The following is a 10,756-nucleotide window of genomic DNA, read 5'->3' as shown; positions in this document are numbered from 1 at the left end:
AAATGCGCATCACGTGAGCTCCGGTCCCGGAAAATGGTGGGCCCCATCGCCCTCGCCATCTTGAATCCGTGTCCAATCTTCTTCATTTCCTTTATCGAGATCTCCGTCCAGCACCGTCCATTCGCTGCCCCACTTGGCCAAACCCCAACCGCACCCCAATCTCTCTCTCGCTTCTCCCCGACCGATCGGAGCCTTGCAATCCCTAATCCCCCGCAATCGCCTCCTACCCCTTCTCTTCGATGGCCTCTGATATCCTCTGATCCAAGAGATTTCCCTCGCCAATGCCACCACTCCTTCGTTCGTGGATCACAAGATCCATAGCCAAGCCAACTAGGGCTCTGATATCTTCCACCCTCTCGGGGTGATGGATGCGCGCTCTTAGCTCCCAGGAGAAGTTCGAATAGTAATATCCAAAGGTAATTGTTCTGATCCGGGTTCGAATTGTCGCCATGTTTAGTTCTGCTAATAACTCTGATCAAATTCTTCCAATGTTTTGAAAAGTTACTTTCGTTTGTTTGCGCTTTTAAATGGTTGGACTTGGTCGAAAAAGTTTGGCTATTTTATGCGTACATGGTGAGGAACTGTTGGATCGGATTTATAAAATTTTGAATTCAGGATGCAACCTTCACAAAATTTTGATTTTTGTTCATGTTTTTGAAGGATAAGTTCTTGGAATTAAGATCGAGTACCGAAACCCATTTGATCACACTGACTAGGCCACTCTCCTTCTGTATGTGTATAGAGAGTGGATTTAATGAACGTACTGTCATGCATGCTATGTTAAATGGACTCGGGCTGTTGTGTCGAGTGCGGTGTATGTCTAAGTGTCGGTTCCTTCAAGCGTCCAACAATTTATACTTTGAAACTTGTGTCTGAGTGAGCAACCAAGGTCCGTGTTCAAGTGTCGGGTGTGGATTCTTTAGGCTAAATAGAAGGTCCTTAGCTAGAATCCTATACTCGCTATGTCCTGAGCTTGTCTTAAGTTTCATGCTATATATTTGTGTTCTATGTTTAGTCACGGTACTCTGAAATGTTGAAAAAACATCCAGTAGTTACAGAATTTTCATTGTTGAATGTGTCTTGCAATTCTGGCCAGATAATTGAACTAATTCACTATCTATATTCACTATCTATATATCATTTAAAAATAGTAAGCGTGCTTGCTTAGATCGAATCCGATCTTAATTCATGTTTCGTACTATATATTTGTGTTATAAGTTTAGTCATGATACTCTGAAATGTTGAAGAAACATCCAGTAGTTATGGAATTTTCATCGCTGAATGTGTCTCAGAATTCTGGCCAGATAATTGAACTAATTCACTGTCTATATTCACTATCCATATATCATTTAAAAATAGTAAGCATGCTTACTTAGCTAGAATCCGATACTTGCTACTTCCTGAGCTTGCCTTAATTTGTGTTCCGTACCATATATATGTGTTCTCAGTTTAGTCACGATACTCTCAAATGTTGAAGAAACCTCCAGTAGTTATGGATTTTTCATTGCTGAATGTGTCTCAGAATTCTGGCCAGATAATTGAATTAATTCACTATCTATATTTTCCAGGATTTTTTACAAAATATTTAGGAACTTTATGACTTCTTTGTAAAAGACAGTTAGGTTATCAATCAATGCTGGCAGTTTATCTATTGCTGCTACTGCTACTATGTGACATTGTTGCTTCATGCATGCTTGTTGTCTGTTGCTTGATGTATTTACATACTTTGATGATGCCATTAATTTTTAATTTAATATTTACCCAAAAAATTGACATTATTGACTGGTGACTCAATTTAGTGTAAATTTATGTAGAATCCCCATAGGAAAATTTCAGAGTCGTAATGTCTTCTATCGTAAGCAGCCAAGGTACCACTTTGAACCTCAAGTTGATACCTAAAGCCATCTAAAAGATTACAAATTAACCATGCCTGGATAAAACATCAAACACCAAATTGCCAGCAGATATTTCCAATGCATTGTAATGTTTTCTTTCACAAATCAAGCTAATCTGGTTTAATTTAACTGACAGAATGTTGTGTGGCAGTGGATGTTGAGGATGGAAGATGAATTAGTCACTCCCCATATTGACTCAGAAGATGGTAAAACAGAAGTTACCGTTGCTTCCATGGATATCGAGCCTTCTGTGGATGAAGACAATAAAATGTTGGAAAGTCCTGTCAAAGGAGAAATAGTTGCATCTGGAGGTGTTGCAGATTTGGAACCATATGAGGGCATGGAGTTTGAATCTGAAGAAGCAGCAAGGGCATTCTATGCTGCATATGCTAGGCATGTGGGATTTCGCATCCGTATTAGTAGATATACTCGGTCAAGGCGCGACAACTCTATTATTTCTCGAAGAATTGTATGTTCCAAAGAGGGCTTTCGTGAGGCTCGTGCTAATGAAGGTCTCTTTGATGAACAACGACAGCGACAACGAGCAGTCACAAGGGTGGGTTGTAAGGCAATGATTATGGTTAAAAAAATAGGCCCTGAGAAATGGATTGTTACCAAATTTGTAAAGGAGCATAACCACGGGCCAGTGCCTCCACGAAAAGTGGAGGTTAGGACAGGCCGCAGGGATGATGATTTGCTGGTACAATCATATATCAGTGATGGAGGTGCTGTTCAGGAACCATATGAGGGAATGGAGTTTGACTCTGAAGAAGCTGCAAAGGCTTTCTACATAACCTATGCCAGACACTTGGGTTTTCGTGCACGTATTAGCAAGTATTGCCGTTCGAGACGTGATAATTCGATTATTTCTCGGCAGATTGTTTGTTCCAAGGAAGGCTTTCGTGAAGTTCGTGTAAAGAATGAGATTACTGATGAAGGGAAAACCAAGCGCCCTAGATTGATAACAAGGATAGGATGTAAAGCTATGATTATTGTAAAGAAGGCAAACTCTGGAAAATGGGTTGTCACAAAGTTTGAGAAGGAGCATAACCATTCTCTCGCATCTTTAAAGATGCCTTGTCTTGAATCACGTAGCAATGCCGGGAAAGTCATTAATTTGCAAGGAGCAATTACAAAGCCTAATGGGATGGTAACTGATGAATCCTGTGCTGGAACACAAGGTACAAGTCGAGAATCACTAACTGTCCTATACAACCAGTTATGCTGTGAAGCCATTAAGTATGCGCAAGAGGGGGCTGCAACTGAAGACAGTTATAACGTGGCAATGTCTGCTCTGAAAGAGGCTGTGGAGAAGGTTGCTGCAGCCAAAAGAGGTGCTGTTACTGTTGCACAGCAAGGACTAGCTATTGGTGGAGCTAGACAAGCATTTCTTATTGCCCATCCAGCACAAACAAAAGCTTTGCAAGACTTGCAATGCTTGAATGAAGTCAAGCAGGTAATAACAGCACAAGAACTCAAGCATGTTCACCACCCCGTTAATTTTTTGCTAATACCATCTAGTTCACCAAGTGATTCAAGTTCATCTGATCACTCTTTTCAGGTCCCATTAATCCTCAACATAGCAAATGGTCGGTTACTGCATAATCGATCAGATGGTTTGTATACTGCCCATGTTACTCAAGTGTTGAACATTGCTAATGCTGTCAGTCTACTAAAACAATCATTGCCTTCCACACCATCTACAGATGGGTTGATTGGAAATGGATCAGAAGGTTCTGATTTGCCTGCAGAAAGGAAGATGGCAATGCAGATAGTCAATCGAGATGTGGAGCTTGATGCCGGCGTCCAGAAATTTCAGGTTTTCTTGCACGCTGATATAATTGCTAATTACCTGTATACTTCATTTTGAGAGAATTCTTGAACGTGTCATAAAAGGTCATCTCTAACTTTGTTTATTAGAGGAATAATACAATTCTGTCAAGAAATTGGGCAACTCATAATTTCATAGTTGTTGGTCATTTAAGATCATTTCAATGAATGTAAAAGTTAGCTGAATTTGGCTACTAGGTGTGTTTCATATTTTGGAGGCCATGTCATTCCACATGCATTTTGTAGACAATAATTATGCAGATATGGAATATGTGGTAAGACTTACTAGATATTTATTTGGCAAGATAACCTATATATTTATACATACGTACATACATACATGCATACATATACATTATATATATGCATGTTTGTACATATATAGTAATTTTTTTTAAATTTTTTTTGATGTATCAGTAATTTGATTTGATCAAAATCCTCTAAGAATTGTGTGACTCAGTATTGTGAATATTGGCATGAAACTGTAATAAAAGAAATTCAGTCCTTTTTATGCTGTGTTTTGAGGACTAGTGTTCAGCAATGCCTTAAAGTCTATATCAAGATATATATAATTGTGAATTCATACTCTCTCCCCTATATATTATAAGCATAAATAGAAAATAAACTTCAACTGCAAGTTTAAGCCGAGCAATCTTATGATCTTGCAGAACTCTAAATGCTGAGAGTTTCTGACTTGAATATTTTTCTGTATTATCTTTCTTTTTGAATTTTCCTGCATTAGTTTCTTTGTGCACCATTATTCAGTTTGCATCCTAAATTTGCAGAACCAGGATTCTGCTACTGCAGCTGAAGCTGCCTCAACTTCAAGAAGTGGCTGCTACAACTTAACTAGTCCAGGTTCCTCTGAGACACAGATGGTGGCTATTCCTGCAGTGCCAATGACAGTCTACATGCCTGTGATGGGAAGCTTACCAGCATCTTGTTCAGGTTGTTATCAGTCATTTCTTCCATCTTACATAGTTGAAGTAATTCTCTTTGAGAGATATTATGCTTTCTTTCTTTCTTTCTTTTTTTCCTTTCCCTTCTGAATATCTTTTGTAATCAGTAAATAACACCATAATTAGTTGGAGAAGCTATGAGGACATAGTTGATCGGTCCTTTTCGATAAGTCATTATTTGAACAATAACTTAACCATTGGCTTAAATATATTTGAAATATATAAAAGTGAAAAAAACATCCCACTCATGCAATGCTTTTGGGAAACATTATTGATTCTATGGTTGTTAACTAATATTTTTCTAATGAATGCTAATATACATTCTTCTGGGTCTAGTGCAAGTTACAAAAATGATCTCGTATGCTTATCAATTTTTAAATTTGGTTGAAAGGAGTGATGTCACTTGGGAATTAATACTGTCATCTTGTAATATCCTACATTCTTTACTAATATTAGTCATTTAATCTATGGACAGATAAGATAGCCAAAATGTTAAATCACTTGTTATTATAGTTAGCTGTCAGGTTCTTTGGAAAGAACATGGTAAATTAATTCGGTATAGAAAATTTACAGTCACGTGGAATTTTTCAAAGGTTGGGCTTGGCGATTTATTTACTTGTTATTATATTCAGGGTTTTATATGAATAGCCATCAAGTTACATAATATAGAGAGCTGTTGATGGCTACCAAAGCTAATTGAGTTTCATCCACATTTAGGTACATTTTTCATAAAATCTTAACCATGTGCTTCAATTAGTTGTCCATCAGGGACTTTGACCAAAATTATGTGCTTCATTGGTTTGGTAGGTTGGGCTTAGATTTGTAATTGGAATTCTCTTTCTTAATGAATAAAGATTTCGTGGGAAGGATTGCATGGTCCCTGCTCTTGAGTTGGAATATTTAAGTCCAATGTTGCATATACACAGATATAAGAATCGAATGCAGACACGTATCATGTTTCTGAGTTAGCAATCAGGACAAAAGGGGGAGATACAAGGGTATATACAAAAAAACAAATTTAAATGTTGTCTATTTTTTTCCTAGAGATTGTTCAAAGCAAAAGGCAAAAAAATAACTTTTAATGGCCTTTCAGTATATATGATTCCCCATCTTTAGTCCAAAATTAGCTTATGGATGCGAGAAGCATGAGATTTCAAAAGCTTTATTTTAACATCTTTATCCTTGGTGGTGCAATCAAAAATCTAGACATGGTTAATTATGGTACATGTGGGCCTACCTCCCTTTCTCTCAAAAAGTTTTAATATTGTACATCCTTGACCAACCTCTAAAATGTTCAAAGGTGCACTTCTTATTGAATTATGGTGAGTCAAACTCTTTGTTGAAAGAGTCCAACTCTGCCAGTCAATAATGCAACTAAAGATTTAAGAAGATCCAATTTTTTAGTAGGTATTTAATTTGCTAATTCATATCAAACATGGATTCTTCAAGTTGGACCCAAGTTTCTGGGTATCACAGCCATAACATGGTGATTCAAACTCTTTGTTGAAAGAGTCCAACTCTATGCCAATCAATAATGCAACAAGATATTTTAGAAGTATCCTAGCGTTGGACGTGTACTGAATTAGCTAATACATATCCAACATAGATTCATCAAATTGGACACAAGTCTCTGGGTACTGTAACCATAATCCAGGTTGATTCAAACCAAGATTTTCATCTTGGTGGAGATCTTGGCTGAGATTAGTTTATATCGATATCAGATGCCAACCAATATGATAAATCTTAGATATCGGCTCTTAAAATCATGGCTGTATAAGCCTAAATATACGAAAGTATTGGCTGATAAGATGTATAAATACAAACTGATATTCATAATCTTTTTTTTTGCTTTTTTCTGCTATTTGAGGAAAGTGAGATCAGTGGAGAAGATAAGCCAGGGCAGAGGATTGACAGTGGTGGCATGGAGGAGTGATGGTGGCAGGTGGAATGCAGAGAGATGCGACGAGGATGGGGGGCAGCTAGACTGCCGACAGTGAAGCAAAGGGCTAAGGATGGTGGCAGGGTGGAGGAGCTATAAGGTGGGTCACGAGACGCGGGGAGGGAAGCATGGTAAAGAGATGAATGCTTGACCATTATTTTGGTTGATTTAGTTCTTGTTTTATACCGAAAAATTAGGATTTTGATTTTTTTCAAAAAAATCTATCAGGCTACTTATCTCAGCCGTGGGCCTTCTTGGTATTGGCTGACCACTAAGATGGCGGAGATATTGGTCCTTAAAACTTTGATTCCAGACCCCTACTATCTGGGGTTGGCTGCAAAAATGATTGGTAACAAAACTTGAGTTGTTTGACATGAGGTTACGAATGATGTGATTTGGATTTCGTAAGATATAATAGAAAAAAGGATTTTCCGTGAACTTGTAGGAAAGAGTTGGAAGAAAAGGAAGATTTTGCATTGATTGCTTGTCTTGGAATCCTGTCGAACCTTTCTTGAAGATAAGCTTGCATTTATTCATAAAAGATTTTTTTTAATGAATTAAGGCCGTCTATATAAAAGTTCAAGTACATGTCGGGAGACAATGGGAGAAAAAATAGCACAAACAATTAAAGGAGAGAAGAGAGTAGAAAAAACAGTATAAATGAAACTTATGCGAAAAATAGGAAGATATTTTACATTCAGGACCGTATTGAATATATCTCCATTTAAATTCTTAACCTGCCTATTTTTTCCATTCGATTAAGTTGTATTGACAATCTATTGTTCTGTACCAGTTGCATTTGCTATTAATTAACAAATTAGGTGATTCCACAATTAATTCAAAGGCATTAAAGTAATGAATCTACATCGAGTATCCTTGTGAAATTGCAAATGAATTTGATTGTTATGGAACAATGTTGTTCTTGACTGGAAGATAACCTAGCATTCTGTTCACGAGAAAAATTATATTAGATGACTTGAAGTCATCTGCATTAAAGGAAAGATAATTTTAGGAGAGTCTTGGGAGCAAAGATAGCATGAAAATGACAGCAGGTAAAAAAAAAAAGGAGAGATATGATACATTAGGAATTACTTTAATAAAACTGCATGCATTGTTAATATGCTTAGTTGCTAGTTCATCATATTTTATCAAGCATTATTTAGAGTTGGTTTGCTTTGGAGAGACTTGGATATATCAATAAAGGATTTAACTACTGGTGCATCTCGGCCATACCATTTTTACCATATTGATAAGATATTGGCAGACTCTTACACTATACTATGTCAACGCATGGTACTCAACCCACTTTTTTCTGTGCCGGGACCAATACAAGAGGCTTGGGAAAAAAGTACCACAGGTGGAAAAAGAAATACAGAAACAATTTCATGGGAGGCCTGGTAGAAAGATGCAAACATATAGCATCTTTAGGCATTAAATGAATAAGCACCCTTTCACTATTGATTGCCTATTTTATTGTATTCTATTAAGCCATAATGAAAATTAGTTTGTTTTCTGCCAATTACACAGCTTGCTAGTCTTTTAGTGAATTAGGTGATTTGACATTCATTTTCAGTCTGGGGCATTGCTTGGGCGAACAGAAAATGCTAACTGGATTTGCAAATAGGTATGATTGTCTTGGAATCTTATAACCTGACTTGAAATGACCTAGCTTTTATTCATGATAGAAAAAGAACTTTGGACAACTTGAAATCATCAATTTTAAACTGTCATGATTATAACGATTTTTGTCAATAATTCATTATTCATTATCCTTGTTTTGTTGTTGTTAAATTACCTGCATTATTATTTTACTGTTTTATTCTTTTCATGTTTTTATCAAATCATGGAATAAAGATTATAAGGTTTTTAGCTATTTACAAACAGAACTTCCATTTTTCAGTAAGTAATTATGACATCTTATAATATCTTGCGGCGATTCTAGACACTTAACGAACAAGCATCTTTAAGTTCTTTTCACCTACATATGCTGTGTTCCAAGTACCTTCCAGTTGCTATGGGGGTCTGACATGGGTAAAGATGGGAGGAGACCTTTGCTGAGCAAGATTTTAATCCCTATGCCATGTGGATATAGCGTTTCTTAGCTATTTTTATCACAATTCCTTTAGCTAGGAATATCTTTTGGGATAATGCGTGAACTTATGTGTCTTCTTTTGGTGAACTGTAACAGTTGCAACACCAGGAACTTCAGGTGGTTCATACACCCTTGTGGCGGCTCCAATCGAGGCATTGCCAGTTTCTGCTCGTCCTGCAGGACCAAACCCTCAAATTCAGGATGCACCCTTGCAGCCGGCAGCAGCATCTCAGAGTGTACTGGTTTTAAGTCCGTCTCCTGGGAATCTATTAGAGCACTGCAAGTCCTATTCGGGCCCGAATCCTCAAGTGCATGCAACTGCCCTTGCTTGTGGTGCCCGTGTAGTTTCCCCCAAGGCCGCTGCTTCACTGATCAAGGCTATTGAGGCCAAGATCAGATCTGGAAGTGCTTCAGTTGCCAAGTCGGCACTTGCAGGTGGCTGCAAATTACTGTCTATCCAGAGCCCTCGGCCTCGTGCCATTGAGGAGGGCAAGAGCGAACATGCACCTGCGAATGCCATACACAAAAGTCAGGCAGAAAGTTTGGAGGAGATGAAATTGCAAACAATTGATATGATGCCGAGGGAGTTGGTGGTTGATCCTGACCACTCCGGAGCTGAAAATGCTGGGCAGAACGGATCACTTTTCGAGAAGCAGATCGAATTGCTGGATACAGCGGGGGCTGCTGAGGATCTGTCCATGTTTGAGAAGAGGGCTTGGACAGAAATCAAATGTGATTGAAATGCATATTGGCTCTACTAACCTTGATCTGTAACATACCACCCCAATGTACTTAATGTGTGAATGATTTGCTGACATGGGTAGGGTTTGTTGTAAAAAGTAAACTTGGTCAAAGATAGTAGCTACGTTACTGTAGAAATAATCAACTAAAATTTGATGCGGGATGCCCAAATATCACTGCTGATCTTCACCATAGTGCATATCGCTAGGCCTCTCGCTATCATGGTCTAGGCCTATAAAGCTTCTGATACAAAATCCATTTTACTGTTCTATCTGTTCATTGACAGGTATATCATTACATGAAGTTCATTACATGCATATTATATCTTGCACAAGTTTTACTAATACGGGGCTGTTTGGATTCCTGCAACTGTATATGCACTGCAATTCGAGTTGCATGAAACTGGTATTGCATGTAGTTGAATAAAAAGAAGAAAAAGAAAGAAGAACAGCAACATGCAGTGACTTGAGGCAATCCCTTGAAGGTGTTAGGAGGCATCAACGTGGGCCTCGACCACCTGCAGTGCAGCTTGAACCGCAGAGGATAAGCTACAGGTTTTTAGGGCCGCAGGTCGAGCTGCCGGGTTTTGGGTTCTGAGCTACACCCGACTGGCAGCTCAATCTGTAGCCACGGTCGATTGAGTTGTGGATCGAGATGCAGGGATCCAAAGAGAACATTAATTGCCAAGCTTTTATGTATATATGTATATATATGTATATATATATATATATATATATATATATATATGTGTATATATATATATATGTGTGTGTGTGTGTGTGTGTGTGTGTGTGTGTGTGTGTGTGTATATATATATATATGTATATATGTGTATATATATGTATGTGTGTGTGTGTATATGTGTGTGTGTGTAGATATGTCTGTATGTATGTATGACGCTCGATGGGAGCTTTCTTTCTTTCCGAAATGGTCAGACGAAATCCGATTTAAGAGTCGGATTCTGGCCGCAACTAAACCTATTTAGAGGCCCTCCTCGACTTCTCTTTCACCCTCACTAGAGAACCGGCCTCGATCAAAGTTCATTGCCAGCGTTTTCCTCGATTTTCTCTCGCCACGTCTAATCACTGTTGGAAACTAGGTGAAAAATATGGCCATTTTCGATTTGCCTTTCTCCTCTTCCTTTTGGACCTTTTGAAACCTCGATTTGGTCGGTGATTGTCGGGATTTGGCCAAGAAAGGCAACGTCCTGTTCTCCACTATTTTCGGAAACATACCTTGTTTTCTTCTAATTATGGTTGCCACCGTCACCGATGCTTATCGTAGAGGCTTTCCTTGATCC

At 38.2% G+C, this 10,756-nt stretch overlaps 1 protein-coding gene across 2 annotated transcripts; it reads left to right on the top strand.

Annotated features, from left to right (window-relative positions):
* On the top strand, positions 1 to 9,632 carry LOC103718605 (uncharacterized). Of its 2 annotated transcripts, none has more exons than XM_008807504.6 (6): positions 1 to 416; positions 2,032 to 3,351; positions 3,457 to 3,511; positions 3,602 to 3,714; positions 4,511 to 4,673; positions 8,812 to 9,632. In XM_008807504.6, the coding sequence occupies exons 2-6, from the start codon at positions 2,050 to 2,052 to the stop codon at positions 9,453 to 9,455; spliced, it is 2,277 nt and encodes a 758-aa protein (XP_008805726.3). In that variant the 5' UTR covers positions 1 to 416; positions 2,032 to 2,049; the 3' UTR covers positions 9,456 to 9,632. The 2 variants fall into 2 exon arrangements, with proteins under 2 accessions (XP_008805726.3, XP_008805727.3); XM_008807505.6 differs by having other exon boundaries at positions 94 to 416; positions 2,047 to 3,351.
* The last annotated feature ends 1,124 nt before the right edge of the window (positions 9,633 to 10,756 follow it).

The sequence above is a fragment of the Phoenix dactylifera genome, chromosome 6 (assembly GCF_051530095.1).
Source record: "Phoenix dactylifera cultivar Ajwa chromosome 6, Ajwa_hap1_PhDact_Kaust_v1.1, whole genome shotgun sequence".
Lineage (NCBI taxonomy): Eukaryota > Viridiplantae > Streptophyta > Magnoliopsida > Arecales > Arecaceae > Phoenix > Phoenix dactylifera.
The sequence above is the reverse complement of the archived record's forward strand: the minus strand, read 5'-3'. Positions and strand labels throughout refer to the sequence as shown.

Bases quoted from the DNA above. Each gene is read 5' to 3' on its own strand.
- LOC103718605 (XM_008807504.6), top strand. From the start codon at position 2,050: ATGTTGAGGATGGAAGATGAATTAGTCACTCCCCATATTGACTCAGAA. The intron at 3,512-3,601 runs GTTTGTATACTG...CACCATCTACAG, and splicing joins ACTGCATAATCGATCAGATG to ATGGGTTGATTGGAAATGGA. The intron at 3,715-4,510 runs GTTTTCTTGCAC...CTAAATTTGCAG, and splicing joins CCGGCGTCCAGAAATTTCAG to AACCAGGATTCTGCTACTGC.